Here is a 16,538-nt window from a genome sequence, read left to right as displayed (position 1 = left end):
AATCAAAATTTTTTGTTAATTTGGTTATTGATATAATCAATTATGCTAATGGTTTTTTCTAATATTGAGCCAGCTCTGTATTCCTTTTATAAATCCTATTTAGTTGTGGTGTATTATTCTGAGGATAATTATCTATAATCTCTTTGCTAAGATTTTACTTAAGATTTTTGCATCAATATTCATTAGGAAGATTGGTCTACAATTTTCTTTCTCTGTTTTCATCCTATCTGGTTTAGGTATCAGTACTATGTCTGTGTCATGAAAGGGAATTGGTAGGAGTCCTTCCTTCCCTAATTTTTTCACATAGTTTATGCAGTATTAGAGTTAATTGTTCTTTAAATGTTTTGATAGAATTCACATGTAAATCATCTGGTCCTGGGGAATTTTTCTTAGGGAGTTGATTAATAGCTTGCTCTATTTTTTTTTTTTATGGGACCATTTAAGTAATTTATTTCCTCTTGTGTTAATCTGGGCAATCTATATTTTTGTAGGTAATCCTCCATTTCATTTAGGTTATCAAATTTACTGGCATAAATCTGGACAAAGTAACTTCTGATAATTGCTCTAGTTTCCTCTTCACTGGTGGATAGTTCCCTCTTTTCGTTTTTAAGACTAACAATTTGATTTTCCTCCTTCCTTTTTCTAATCAAATTAACTAAAGGTTTATCTATTTTATTGGTTTTTTCATAAAACCAACTCTTAGTTTATTTATTAATTTAATAGTTTTTTTAGTTTCAGTTTTATTGATCTCAAATTTTATTTTTAGAATTTCAAGTTCAGTATTTGATTAGGGGTTTTAATTTGTTCTTCTTCTAGATTTTTTAGTTGCAAGCCCAATTTATTGATCTTCTCTTTCTCTATTTTCTGCAAGTAAGCATCTAGAGATATAAAATTTATACATTTTCATTTTAGACAGTATTCTTTTTTCCACTCATTTTCCTTGAGATCTTTGTGTTCCCAAATGAGTTTTTATTTCAAATAATTCTTTATTTTCAATGTATTAGCATAGTGCAAACATTAGAGGTATCTATCCAATTTCTTAAGTCCCTATTCATTTCTGTAGAGAGTGTTTATAATTAGAGCTATATAAATATTATATAGTGCCAACTAGCTGGTGCAGTGGGTACAGCATAATGCCTGATGTCAGAAAAAAACTCATCTTCCTAAGTTCAAATCTGGCCTCAGTTACTATTTACTAATGGTGTAACTCTAGCAAATTTACATAACCCTGTTTGCTTTTCCTGCCTATTCTTTTAAGTTATTTTTACATAAATATTCATTTATCAAAGGTTCTTCTTGTCCAACTGTTGCTACTGATTGTGTGACCTATGATGTGGTCATTTAATCCTGGCCTTTTATGAAAATTAAGTACAAGCTTTGAACCAATTATACTCTATGTGAATGAGAAGAGATCTCTCAGATTATTTATCCAAGTTTTTTCATTTCATAGAAAAGGAAAATGAGACTCAGAAAACATTACTGACTTTGTCAAGATCCCACAGTTAATTAGTGACAGACAGGGCTAAAATCCATAGATACCAATTGCCAGTCTGGAGCTATTTATAAGATACTACTTATTTGTGTAGATCCTTATGAATTTATGATTCTCTAACATAAGAAGTTCAAATCAAGTATAATGATATAAAAATCTTTTATAATTTCCATTCCTGAAATTTGATAGTTATTTCTAACTCAAAGGGGAAATAATTCTACATTATTCTCAATTTTTTTCTTTGCAAAAAAATTCATCTTGTCCTCACCAATGAGTAAATTAATAAAATTATATAGTCAATTTTCTTTTTGCCATAATATTGAATATCTAATATAGGAGTACAGAAAACTTAATTTAGCCAGACAAGGACCTCAGAGGATACAATTTAATTCCATAGCCAGACTACTCATTCAACTGTAGTGGAAAAGTATAATAAATATTACATATTATATGCTATATTACCTCAAAGTACACAGTATTTAATAAAGTAGAATGTACAAAGAAAGAATTTATCTCTGTAACACGTGATTATCAGCAAAAAAAGCTTATTTCATAAATTGGACAAAGTTTTAGGAAAGTCTTAATTTAATTTTAATTCATTTAATTCATTTTAAGTATTACTCTCTGTCTATGGATCAAGAAGAATAAACACAATCAGTCATAAAAGGATGTTCTACCACAAGGACATCCCGAGCCCTGTGACATTTATAACTTTGGTAATAATATCAATTTATCTTGGCATCAACAGTTGCAAAGCCATTAACATTTATCAAAGATTACTAATTCATACATATAAACAAGTTCTGTTATAATTAGGATACTGCCCACTGACCATTTGACCTAAAAGCTTTTCAATAGACCAAAAAATATTCCCTACTTGAAGATTCTTGAAGTTTTTAAACATTTAACCTTAGGGGATTTTAGTTCTAAGCAGTTTTCCCCAACCCCTGTTTCATTCCAAATAATTTTATTGACCAAAAAAAAATATTTTTCCTTCTCAAAGAAAAACACCAAATATATTGCAAGTAAATTCAAGATGAAAAATAAGACAAAATGCCAGAATCCACCAAAACATCAATCTCCTTGCCTATGATTATGAATGCCCCTGTTAATTTGGGACTACAAATGTTTTTATATTCACTTGAATTCCAAGTTATTTACCTGGAAGTAACTTCTCCTTGCTTGTATCTCTGGCAAAAACTACAGATAGGCCCTTCATTGAAATGATATTGTTTTTCTTTGCAAACATTTAAAAGTACCTCAACATTTAAGAAAAGTACATTTGTAGGTCAAGGCATAAGAAAACTTCCATGTGCAAAATATGGCAGAATCCTACTAATTTGATGGTTATTTATGATCAAAAATATTCACAGAGCAACATGTTCTTTAAATAAAATGCTTATAATGAAGATATGAAAATAAGTTGATTTTCAAAATCTAGCAAAAAACTTTACTACCCAGTTTAAAATGAAGAAAAGATGAAAATTCAGGCTTCTTTCATTTAATCTATTAACTCAAATCATTTTGTAGGATGCTATTTTGTAGGTATGTTTCTGAGCAAGAACTAAATGCCCTAGTACAAGTAAAGCAAATAAAATTATTTGCCTGAATTTAAATAAACTATACTTATACTCAGTAGGCTTTATATGAATACTACCCTTCATTCAAGAATCTTGGACCAAAATCTTCCTTACCCAATCCTTTTGGTTCCCCAAAACAAACCATTACAACTTACTTCAACATCACAGAGATATTCTGTTCCATCTAAAAGTATCACTTTGCACTGCATGTTTTTAGGCTTTTTAACAATCTTCAAAGGAGATCGAGAGAGTTTGCTAGAAGATGATTTCTGGGAAAGTTTATCGTCTTCAAACTGCTGATACTCAAGCTGTCTTGAAGCTGCTGCAGCAAACTCCTGATCCTTGTCAGTGACCTGTGAAGAACAAATAAGGAAAGTTTAATTGCAAGAAAAGAAAAAAATATAATACTGCATAACTATGGCAACAACATGTTTTTCCCTCTCACAGAAAAGTAAGAATATTGAAAATATATTAAAAACCCACATACAGGTGAATTTAATTATACACGTAATTTTGCCCAAAGTACATGCAATGGCACAATGTAGTAATAATCATTTTATTTCAAGCATAAATCCTGAAATATTCAATAAGAAAAGGATGAAATATCAATAGTTGTCTTTTTTAAGACATTATATAGTAACTATATACTACAGGACCTTAAAATAAATCCTATTCATTTATAACTACTGTATATATCAATGTGTATATTTAGGCATACATATATACTACAGATATGCAAATGTTTATACATATATGTATATATTTATATGCAAGACTGTTATATGGTACAATAAATAGAATTCTGGATTTGGAGTCAGGAAGATTCATTTTCATGAGTTCAAATCTGGCTTCAGATACTAAATAGCAGTGTAATATGGGACAAGTTACTTAATCCCGTCTACCTTAGTTTTCACATCTTCTAGAAAAGAAAATGGCAAATTACTCAGTATCTTCGCTAAGAAAACTCACATGAGGACATAAAAAGTAAGATATGATTGAAAACATCTAAATAAAATTTGTATGCATGTAAAGAAACATATTTATAAGTGTATGTGAAGGGAATACATATACACATTTAAATTCCTTCAAAGCCAGGATTATTTTCTTTTCTCTCTCCAGTGCATGGAACATAGTAGGTACTTAATAAAATCTTGCTGACTGACCACATCTGTTCCCATATAAACAAATTATGCTTACAAGTATTTCTTGTAAAAAAAAAAAAAAAAAAAAAAGGAAAATAAAACTGTAAAACCTAATCTTTTCTGTAATTTTACCAGCATAAAAAATATCTGACTCAAAATTAATTCAATATACTAAGCATCACTGAAATTCATCACAAATTAATCCCCCAAGTCTGCTTCCCTTCAGTATAATAAGCCAGCATGAGAATGGATCCTATCTGTTCCAAAGCTTTAATCTGCTTTCAAATAGAAACAGACCAGTCCAGACTAGATTCAACAGAGCACAGGAAGTCCTATGGCAACAATATTCTCCTTTAAATCCCCTAGAAATCCTTTAAGTCCCTAATAGAGTCAATGCATCTCTCTCAAAAATGCCTTCTTTCTATTCCTTGTATTTCAAAACATCACCCCACCAAGCCACCATAATAGAGGCCAATAATTCATGCCAGTTCTTCTAGTATACATGCCAAATGATACAGCAAAGAAAAAAAAGGGATATCTCAAATTCTGTATGATTCTCTTTGGTATTAAGGTAACTTTTTCAATGGTTTTCCAACATTCTATTAAATTAAAATGTCTTTAAATTCAAGTTACTTGAATAGCCATTTATTGCTGCTATACTTAAATTTCTCTTAGGATCTAACATAACAACAAAAAAGATTTATGTCTCAGTGTCAACACTTAGCCTTTCTCTCTCTCTCTCTCCTGTTCAAAAGCATCTTCGGTCTTGTACTACTCCAATTGAATAGACTATTAACATCATCATTTCATCTGTTATTTTGTCCAAGTAGAAATCCTCAGGGGTTTTTAAGAAAAATAAAGAAGCAATTTTTTGAGCTGGTGAGGAGAAAAGAAAATGGCACATCATTTACCTCACAAGAATGTTTAGCTAGAGGGTTATCCCCACCTAAAGAATCTGTGTCTCTCTGTTCTGTCCAAATGCCTCGCTATAAATATTCTGGCTCCTGAACATTAAAATAGAAACTCCAAAAGATCATAAAAATGTGAGTTTTATTTTGGCCTTGAGGTAGTTTAAGAAGTCTGGGAAACTTGGAATTTTTTCTACAATTATATCTATAAGAATACACATGGCAAGTCAGTCACAAATAATAAGCTGGTTTAAATTCTCCCTTTAGACTTTCTCCCTTCATGAAAACAATCTGAAGTTTTATATTTCTACTGCCTAAATAAATGTATTTCCATGAGAATATTCTTTTTAAGACACCTTTAAGTTCCAAGACTGAGTCACCCTATATGGAATACAGCAAGCTTCTAGGGTTATCTGAGGCACAAATGTCAATTGATACTTTGGGCGGGAAGTAATAAGAATAGAAATTAAAATGAATGACATTTTTGTTTCTTTCGTAATGGGGCAAATGTTGAAATATGTTTTTAAAAATATGTTTAACATATATTGGATTACTTGTGGTCTAGGGAAAGGGAGGGAGAAAAATTTGGAATGCAAGGTTTTACAAGGGAGAATGTTGAAAATGATCCTGGCATGTATTTTGAAAATAAAAATCTATTATTTAAAAATTGTATCTGTCTTAAGTGGATTATAATATTCCATTCCATTCCATTTTTAATGCACTTTGATTTACTTGATGATTTCTCTGTTGGACAGTTAAGTTTTTACATTTTTTGTCTCTCTCTTTGTGATTACATATAATGCTTGTATAATGCTTACAAGAGGAGAATTCTGAGAAGAAAGCAGAAGACAACAGATAATTCCAGGTTCTCCAGATTTTCCCCACAAACAAGACAAAATTGTGTCTTAGGGCAATCATGGACCCATGAAAAACAAACAAAAAAAAAAATGGAATAAAACAGAGGTCCTCCAGGAACAAGAGAAAAACAACAAAAGACTAATCTAGGACAGAAGTTCAAAACTGCTGTGAAGTGTTTACACTCTAGGCTAGTTTCACTGAAATAGCAAGTGAAGAGTCAAGAGGCTATTGGGTTCAAAAAAAGTCTCAGCCCAAACCATAGGAACATTTATCTTCCAGATAGCATGGGGAGTCATGGGTCTGGGTCCAAGAAGATTGAGGAGACCTGTGCTGATAACGCCAACCAATTGTGCTGGTGAATTGAGTCTGGCAAGAACCAGCACAGACAGTGAATGCAGAAGTAGCGGGGCAGGGATGCTACTGGCTGTGGGCACTTAAAGGGTGAAGTTCTTGGGTTTGGGGTTCAAGGCCAAAGGGAAGAATTGAAGTGAAACCAGAGGTACCATTCTTCTCTCACCGTGGGACAAGAGATTACTACACTAACAATTTTTTTTTTTTTAAATGAGAAGACAAAGGAGAAAGAATTCAACCAAAGTTACTATGGGAATAGGGGAGACTAGAGTTCATCTTCAGAGGAGGATACTTAAGTTAAAAAAAAGCCTCTGCTATCCTAGTAAGTACCATTAAAAAGTTATCTGCCCCAAAAGAATTCAAAGAAGAATTCAAAAAGTCTTTTAAAATCAAATGAGAGACAGAAGCAGGGAAAAAAAAATCTTTGAAAATTAGAATTGGGCAAAGATGAGCCAGTAAAGTTTTGACACTGAAAAATAATATAAAAAATGAAAAAAAATATGAGAAAGACAATAACAGATCTGGAGAACTAATCAAGAAGAGAAACTTCTTATGAATAATTAGACTAACTGAAAGCTATGACCAAAAAAAGAACCATGAAACAATAATACAAGAATTCAAGAAAATTGTCTTGAAGTGATAGAACAAGAAAGAAAAGTAGAAATAGGAAAAATCCACCAATTACCACCTCAAAAAGACTCTACAAGGAAAACATAAAAACACCATTACTAAATTTCAAAACTTCCAGATCAAAGAGGAAATTTACAAACAACAATAACAACAAAGCACAAAAAGGAATTCCAATATTCTGGAACTATAATTAGACTTGTACAGGATTTATCATTGGCTATAATTAAAGACCACAGGTGCTAGAATAATATATAGATCAAGAATGAAAAGAACTAGGGTTGCAGCCGAAAATATTATATCTAGCAAAATTCAGTGTAATAGTGAATGGGGGAAAAAAGGACATTCAATGAATTGTGGGATTTTCAGTATTTCTTCTCAAAAAAAAGCTGAAGCCAAGGAATATGGGGAACAGATTAAACAGGCAACAATACACACACATGCACAACATAAAGAATCTATCACCCTCCAAAATGTATATAGAAATAAGGAGGGAGGAAATAAGATAAGGTGGAGTGTAGAAGGATATGTAAATTAATGGGAATGGAATATAGGAGGGAAAGGGTGAGCGAAGAAGATAAGGGAGGGAGTGGCAAGGAGGCTAATAAAGTGAACAGATAGAAGTAAAGCAGGGACAGAAAATAAGAGATACACACAAACAACAATGAACAGGAGTAGAATGTATTAGGGGAAAAAATTGAGGTAATAATCATTGATCTCAAAGTCAAACTTTAAAAAGATTCATTTAATAGAGAAATCTATACTATATGTCACCCATATTAATATTATTTTAGATGTATTATATCCATGCATATATATGTATATTGTGGGGATGTGTGTGTGTGTGTGTGTGTGTGTGTGTGTGTGTGTGTGTGTGTGTACACACATATACATACTTGTACTTAACTGTAGCCTCTTTGGAGAGAAGGGGGAAAAAAAGAATAAAGAACAAAGTACACAGCAGAGAACAAAAGAAAATATTTTTACAAGCAAGCAAAAATGGACAATTCTGAATATAATATCCTCTACTATTTTATACACTTTCTGGAAATGGAAACTTATTGTTTCATATTTTGAATTCTCCCTGATGTTCGGCTGGGCACATGACAATTTTTTCTTGTTTCTTTTTCTGTCTACCATTTTCTATTTTGTTTCATTTTGAATTTAATTTAAAAATAAATACATACTTTTTAAAAAAGGATCTTTGAATAGAAAGTTCTTTTTTTGTTGTTTTTACACTTTAGGATCTATTCTAAACAGTGCTATTAATGAATCAAGGGGTATGATTATTTTTTAACTTATTATGTATTGCTCTCCAAAAAGACTGCCTAAGTTTGTAACTCAACCAGTAATGAATGAGAATACCTGTTCTTCCACACTTTATAGTTAGCATTAATATTGAGTTGTTTCCCTTTTTACAGGAATGGCACCTACTTCTTGTTACAACAGCTTCAACAAGGAACAGCCAATGCAAGAATCTATAGGGATAGCTTCTATGACTTGCGAATGAAAAAGTTTTACAGTTATCTTTTCTAAGGCACATAACTGGTTTTCTATAAATGTTTGGTTTTATTTTTCATTTCAAAGTTGATTACAAGAAATTGAAGGGAGGTTTTATTTAGTTTTCTCATTTCTCCAAACCCACGCATAAACCTTTATCCTCTTCATACCTAACAATTCAACTGAATGCCAAAAAGAAGTTATTACATTTCAATTAGAAAACTATTAAATCCTTGTTATGTGCAAAAGCATATGAACTGACTTTGTGTGGAAGATTGTACAACCCTTTTAGAGAGTAGAACACAATAAGTAATAAAAATATCCTGCTTTTTAATTCATAAATTTAATTTTTAGGAATATACCTTAAAAGCTATTGTCAAAACAAATACTGGTTTGCCATTCAAAGACTTTTATAACAACCTAAGATATAATCACAAAGAAACTAGCAAAAAATATTAACAACTTAAGGGTTCAACAATAGAGGAATGAGCAAATGAATGAAATGAACATTAAAATCCATTTAATATCAGTAAGATTACTTTTAGATAAGATAGTTCTGTCTTCAGAGAATTTAAAATCTCCTTAATGAAGAGGAAATCAAATACGTAAATATAGTATTATAACCCTTGTTACAATAATTCAACGGAAAATTGCATTTGGAGGCTGATCTAGGGTCTATTTTTTGTTGTTGTTATTTAAAACTCGGACTTTCATATTAGCAGGTACTGAGACCTAGCAGTCTTGTAACTCTTGTAAGTACCAGGGCATGTGAAAAGGATATGGGACATCATATAAATGGCATGTTGTATATTGGAGATAAGGAACCACAATGTTTGCTCAGTTATTCTTGACTGATTCTCCTCCACTGAAATACTGAGCCTACAATTGGCAAATGATCAGGACCCACAATGGTAGTTTTATGCAGAGAGGAAGAGTCAAATGACAATTGGATATGACATAAATCTGTTGGAAATAGATGGCAGTAACAAGAGCGCATATAAAAAAGGTTGATGTGTCAAGGGGTCAAAGTAATCACAAGAACAAGAGACTGCCAAAAAAGCAACATCAAATCAGTAAAGACCTCTGTTAAAATGTCACTACTGATATGGATGAGTCACTTAGCCTCTCAGAGACTCAATTTCTTCATGTGTAAAACAGAAATAACTGTTTGTAGAACCTTTCACACAGTTATCATAAAGATAAAAATTAGATAATATTTATGAAATTCTTTGTGAATCTTAAAATGCTATATAAATGTCAGCTGTTATTGAGTCTGGTGTAGCAGACAAAGAATTGGCTGCGTGGGAGCTTAGGTAAGGTCTTAACCTTCACTAGTACTACTAAAATATCACAGAGAAGTTTCTGATCTCTGTAGAAAAGTTTCTTACCAGCAGTTTCCACTACCTATGAAATCACAGGTATAGGGGGAAAACCTAACAACATAAAATTAGCATTAAATCAGATCAGGTGCCACATGCTACAGCAGGATTTTCCTAATTATTTTAGCTATCTCGGATCCCTCTTCCAAAACTTGGTGCAAAATATTTTGTATTGACATATCTGTGTACAGGCTGTTTCCCTCCTAATGCAAGGTAAATTCTCTGAGGGAAGGAATTTTTCATTTTTCTTTGTGTATTCCTATTGCTTAGTTCTGTGTCAAATACATAGTATGCCTTCAATAAATCCTTAGTGAAGCAAATAAAGTTGGTTTCACGCTGCCCAAGGCAGGTTTAAGGCTGAACAAAAAAGTCTTGGGGAAAAAATGGTAGTAATAAGCTTTTTACATCTAAGATCAAATCACTGGGAATATGCAACCAAAAGGTGGTAGATATAGTGAAAAGGCATGTTGGCAACAAAGGACAACCCTGCTCTATTTAAATGAAAGAACAACATGATGATTTAATCCAATCCTAAGAATTAAAAGGAATGTAGGATACTGACATTTTCTAAAATCTATGGTAAACATCTACACTAACTGCTCTTTAATCCTCAATGTATTCAAGTCATGATGGGGATTCTCTAAAAACATTTTACCAATTCCAAACACTGCAAGAAGATGGTTGCACAGTTCCTCCCAGATGTGTTGCTGTTAATATTAGACAGAATATGATTTCTCACAGTTGGCTTCTCATATTTATTTTTAGCTCAGCTTAATCTTACCCTCTTGTGCTGTGACTTTGCGAGCGTCTCACTGATACAATCTCTTCATTCTGAAGTAATACATACATGAACTTTTGTACAAGCTTAGTAACAATTGTATTAAGTTTCTTGCCAAAGTTCTTTCCAAACTTACAACACCATCACCATCATGTGATTGATTCAGTCACCCATAGCATTCCATTATGAAGGCTTTAAGTCAAAACTGTTTTAAGAACTCATTTGGCAAGTAAAACAATATTTAAACATATTCAAAACATTGGTATAACTCATCATCTTCTCTGCCCTCTCCTCATGAATATTCTGATTCTTATGACATTGATTTCTTTTGATTCTCTTCCTATCTGTATCCCTGCTTCTTCTGTCTTGGTTACTAGAACATCCATACCCTATCTCCTAACCCCCAATGGTCTGTCTGGGACTCTTCCTTCTCTCTTCATACTCTTCTCCCATGGTTATCTCATCAACTCCTATGGATACCATTATTATTCCTATATAAATTACTCCCAGATCCATATATCCAACACTCACATCTTTCCTGTGTCCTAGTCTCACATTCCCAGCTGTCTAATGGACATTTTAGACTGCCATAAATATCTCAAACTCAACAAGTCTAAAAACAAGTCTTATTATCTCCTCCCACCTTCTCCCGACAAACCACTTGTCCTCAATTCCATATTTCTGGAAGTGTCACCATCATCCTTCTAATCACTCAAGCTCACAGTCTTCTTATTGATCAACAACTCTTCCCTCTCCTTTGACTTTATCAAACCAGTAGTCAAAGCTTGTCAGTTCTATCTTTACAATATCTCTCACATTCATCCCTTTCTTTCCACTTGTGGCCCCCATCCTTATGTCAGAGCTTATCTATCACCCACCACACAACCTGTGTTATTGCAATAGATCTTCATTACTCTCTGCTTCTACTCCTCATCTCTCCCATTCATCTGCAAAAGTATAGGCCTGACTGTCATTCTCTTATTCCAAAATTCCAATGGCTACCAACTATTGGATAAAAAGCCAGCTTATCTTTTTAGCTTTTAAAGCTCTTCCCTATGATTCCAGCTGACCTGTCCAAGGTTATTAAGTATCTTCTTCATGTACTTTATACTGTAGTCAAACTGCCCTACTTGTGTTTCCTTCCACTCAGCATTTCATTTGCCACCTCTGCCATCGCACAGGCTGCCTCTCATGTCTGGAAAGTACTCCTTCACTTTTGTTTCTTAGATTGCCCAGTTCCCTTCAAAGATCAGTCCAAATGTTCGTTACTCCTTACATAAGGCACTTCCTTATTCTGTGCACTCCCCTTCCCCAGTTATTGTTCCAATGAAACAACTATACATAGAAAGTTTTTTCCCCTAATTAATAAAAAATCAGTTTCTAGAGAACAAGATTTTATATTCTTCAAATCCTATTGTACGGTATATATAGGTGCTTAATAAAGGCTTGCTGAATAACTGGTTAAAATTGCATTACAGTTGCCCAAATACAAATTTCCAGAGGGATTATGCCCTCACTGTAATGTTTTATTATTTAAAAGGAAAGGAAATGAAACTATGATAGGATCATAGAACTAGAGCTACTAAATCCATACTTCAATACATATTGAAATAGGCCTTTCCACATAACATATAAATGAAAAAATTAACTGTTCTGCTCTCACTTATGAAAGAGTAAGGATATAAAATAGAAAATTTCTAGGCCTACACACACACACACATACATGAAATATATGTGTACATAGATGTAGATGGATATATACACATATATAATTCTCACTTATCATAAATTCACATTACTCACATTTGTTATATTAAAAAATTCTGAAAGAAATTTACATTCCATAAAAATGAGAATGATGTGGAAAAGCTAAATGAGTCTTGTGGAGAATTAATGAGGATGCACTTGAGATGCTAGCTACAAAGATTGCAGAAGAAAAAAGGAAAGCTTTAGAACCTAAGGTTTTTAGAATCAAAAAGGTTCACAACTAAATAGTTGCTAGAAGCATTTCATTGTGTGAGTGAATTTTTTTTTCTTGTACTGAAATGATGGATACAAATACCTCAAGATTTTAAAAGATCAAAGACTGATTGAGGATAATATTGCTTGCTATTGTCAGATAAAAAGAAAGTCATGGTCCAAACATCTCGTGATAGCTTCATTTAAAAAAGTTGCATAACCAAGCACTAGTGATAAAGGCTAAGTGCAGTGGATAGAAAGGGGGCAACATACTACCACCAGTGCTAACTTACTATACAGTGTTCTGCATAATTTATCATTAACTTTACATTTTATTTCATAGTTCTGTTTATTATCATGATACAATATTTAATGTATCTTCATTTTAGATATTTTATGATTTTCATTAAAGATATTATTTTGTATATGTTTTTATTATATAGGCCAAATAAAGTAGGTAGGTAGGAGCTAATTCACATTATATAAAAATTGCTCTATGTAGAGGTCTGTTGAATGGTCCACTTATATAAAATGGGAACTCTCTTTCTATGTGTGCATGTATGTATATGAATTTATGTATGTGTACATATATGCATATATCAAATAACATAACTTATGTATTCGTGGAGAAGGAAGAGCTCAAAAGAACTATCCACTAGATCAGGGGTTCTCAAACTACGGCCTGAAGGCCAGATGTGGGCTGAAGTGGGCAGAACCACTGGGTTATGGCAAATGGGCTGAGGGGCGGAGACAGAGTGTGAGCTTTTGTTTTTACTATAGTCCGGCCCTCCAACAGTCTGACGGACAGTAAACTGGCCCCCTATTTTAAAAGTTTGAGGACCACTGCACTAGATATCTTCTTGCCAATTTGGCCATACCAAATACTATGTCCTAAAAGACTCAAACGTTTTATGCCCAGAACTTCTGTACTGAATCTCCATTGTCACCTGGTCCAATATATGAAACTATGCTTCACTTTAATCTACCTTATCCTGCCCAAACTTCTCTGCTGACATACAATTTCATATGTTCACCTGCCTTTCAGATATCTCAAACTAGATGTCAAGTAGACCTTTTAAATATGTCATGTCCAAAATGGAACTCCTACCTTTACTCTAAATCCCACCTCTCTCCTACCTTCACTATAAATGTTAGAGGATGAAATCATTCTTCCAGTGCCTCATGTATCATCCTCAACTCCTCAATATCTTATACACACACACAAGCGCACACACGCACACACACACACACACAAAAAAAAATTTGTCATCAAAATCTCTATAACATCTCTCAAATATGCTCCCTTCTTGCATCTGACACCATCCTAATCACCTTACTCCTGGACTACTGCAATAGCTCGCTGCTGGATCTACCTACCTCTCAAGTCTCTCCCCACTATAAATCACGCTCTATTCAGACACTAAAATTATTTTCCTAAAGTGTAGGGCCAACCATGTCCCTCATACACCTCTACTCAATAAAGTGATTCTGTGTGTGTGTATATCCAGGATCAAATCAAAATCCTCTATTTGGTATTGAGAGCTCCTTATAACTTAGTCCCACCCTATCTTTCCAGTCTTCTTACAGCTTATTCTCTGCCACATAGTCTACAATCCAGTGTCACTGGCCTGACTGTCCCATACAATACTCCATCTTTTACTTCATACCTTATTCTGATAGTCCCTCATGCCTGAAAGGTTCTCCATCATCTCTGGATACTGTCTTCCCTGGCTTCCTGTAATTGTCCCATCTTCAGGAAACAGTCCCCAATCTCCCTTAATACTAGAACTTTCCCTATTTCCTACCTATCCTTTATTCAGTTTATTTATACATATTAAATTTGCTAGTCTCCTCCATAAGAGGATAAGATAACTATTTCCCTGAATATAGAAGCTGTCTTTTGCAAACTCTTTTTGTATATGCAGTGCTTAGCCCAGTACCTGGCACACAGTAGGTATTTAAATGTTTACCAACTAAGTGACACTATTTTGTAGCCATCTTTTTACTTATCCTTCCATCCAATCCTTCTCCCCACCAAGTTTTCCATTTCTAGAAACATTATCAAATCAATACTGCCACTGCTCCTGGAAATGATATATCAATCTACTCTCCCTTATGGTTCTGTTCCCCATTCATATAATCCTCTATTTGTGTTATTCCTTCCTATAAAAATTTAAGTTCCTTGATATCAAGCTCTTTGCTTTTGTTTTTGAATATCCTATGCTTAGCTCAATTCTTGGCATCCATAAATATTTGCTCATTCACTTATCTCTTATAATTTATTATGTTCAAATAATGATCACCAAAAAAGCACTCAAATGTAAGAACAATAATATGATATACAAAAGAGAAACTCTTAAATGGTAAACCTGGCAGAGGAAAAGAAAAAATCTTAATCCCATTGTTGTAGTATTTGGTATAACCTGATAACTTATACAAATAAGGGGGTTTCTATCAAAAGATACACATACAAGAATCACCAGTTCAGGTTTTTTGGTGCAGGTTCTTGTTAAATGATAGAAAAAATAAAGAAGAAAGTTTGCAAAGTCAAATTTTTAAAGGCTTTTTAAAATAAGATAGTTTTGTTTTGTTTTGTTTTGTTTTTTGCCTGCTAGGGATATGAAGAGAATGGACTTTGGTCTCTCATAGTTTCTTTCTAATTTTTATCAAGTATTTTATGAAATACTGAATATAAGCGCAATATATATATATATGTATATATATATATATATATATATATATATATATATATATATATATATATATATATATATATTCTTAATTGATTTTTTTAATGGGGCAGAGATGACCAATCCAACTGCAACCTCTCTATAATTTGTCGACTAGCTAAAAGGTGCAGTATAGAGATATAGCTGACAAAAAATAAGAAACTTTTATGGAACTGATGCTTAGTGACCTGAGACTGACCTCTTTTTTCACTGGAGTGCTATGTGCTGCTGCTGCAGAGAACTGCTCCAATGCCTGCTGATGTTCCTCCCTGAGTGGCTGCTCCGGTGGCTGCTGTTGAGCCCCAGCTTGTCCCTGCTGTCCAGAGGCTTCTTGATGCTCTGGCTCTTGGTCCTGTTTTGATTCAGAATCAGATCCAGATTCCGTAGTCATGATTGATTGTTCTGCAAGAAAGGGAAAAGGACCCAACTATTCAGTAAAATTTTTTCTTCACTACAATAGAAAAAGCATGAAGATAGGATGCTATATTAGATAGGAAAAAAAGAAATAATCAAAGAAAAAATGAAGAAATACTTAATATTTATTATACAGTTCTGTTTACATAGCCTAACAATAGACTGATCACATTTATTAAATGTATTACACTCATTTACAGCCTGAGGATTGTGAGTCATAGAAATTTTTAAGATTAAAATGAACCTTCAGGGAAAAACTACAGACTTAAGAAGATGATTATGAGTTTTATTCTTTACTAACTTTTTTGCCATAAAATAGCAAAAGTTTAATATTAAAATAACTAGCCATCATAATTAAACAATTAAAGTATAGCCTCAACTTCCTTTAAACATATTTGACACATCAGCCAAATCAGTCATTGCCTATGAAGTACCAATATGCTATTCCCTCTCTCCCTTCCCTGACCTTGTACTTCATGGAAGGAATGAAGAGAACAGAAAAATAGGAAAGTCCTGTTAATGTCTCCAAATTTCTTTTTGATTGATCAATTTTGACTTATCCTTCTTGAAGTATACCAAGGGTTAACAGCTGACTCATTTTCTCTTGGATGAAAGCTAGTTTGGCATAGCTTCCTATTCTTGTTCAATTGCTCTCAAACTACTTATTGTACATCTGCCTCCTTCATACCTCCAATGGGAATGGTGCATAGTTATAGTTGTTAAATTCTTTAACTTACGTCTGTCTCCCCATTTGGGGTTTTCTTGGTAGAGATACTAGAGTAGTTTGTCATTTCCTTTTCCAACTCATTTTGCAGATGATG

General features: G+C 33.2%; 1 protein-coding gene across 31 annotated transcripts in view; it reads right to left on the bottom strand.

Moving 5' to 3' along the window:
• EPB41L3 (erythrocyte membrane protein band 4.1 like 3) overlaps window positions 1-16,538 on the bottom strand; it is a 349,128-nt gene that overhangs the window by 160,520 nt on the left and 172,070 nt on the right. For 30 of the 31 annotated variants that reach the window (XM_074275428.1, XM_074275433.1, XM_074275664.1 and 27 more), the window contains 2 exons: window positions 15,503-15,705; window positions 3,228-3,425 (listed from right to left, as the gene is read on the bottom strand). In XM_074275428.1, the coding sequence (XP_074131529.1) occupies window positions 3,228-3,425; window positions 15,503-15,705 (401 nt within the window). The remainder of the gene's footprint in view (window positions 1-3,227; window positions 3,426-15,502; window positions 15,706-16,538) is intronic. The other variant, XM_074275655.1, reaches the window with a different exon arrangement.

Source organism: Sminthopsis crassicaudata, chromosome 1, assembly GCF_048593235.1.
Source record: "Sminthopsis crassicaudata isolate SCR6 chromosome 1, ASM4859323v1, whole genome shotgun sequence".
NCBI classification, from domain to species: Eukaryota; Metazoa; Chordata; class Mammalia; order Dasyuromorphia; family Dasyuridae; genus Sminthopsis; species Sminthopsis crassicaudata.
The sequence above is the reverse complement of the archived record's forward strand: the minus strand, read 5'-3'. Positions and strand labels throughout refer to the sequence as shown.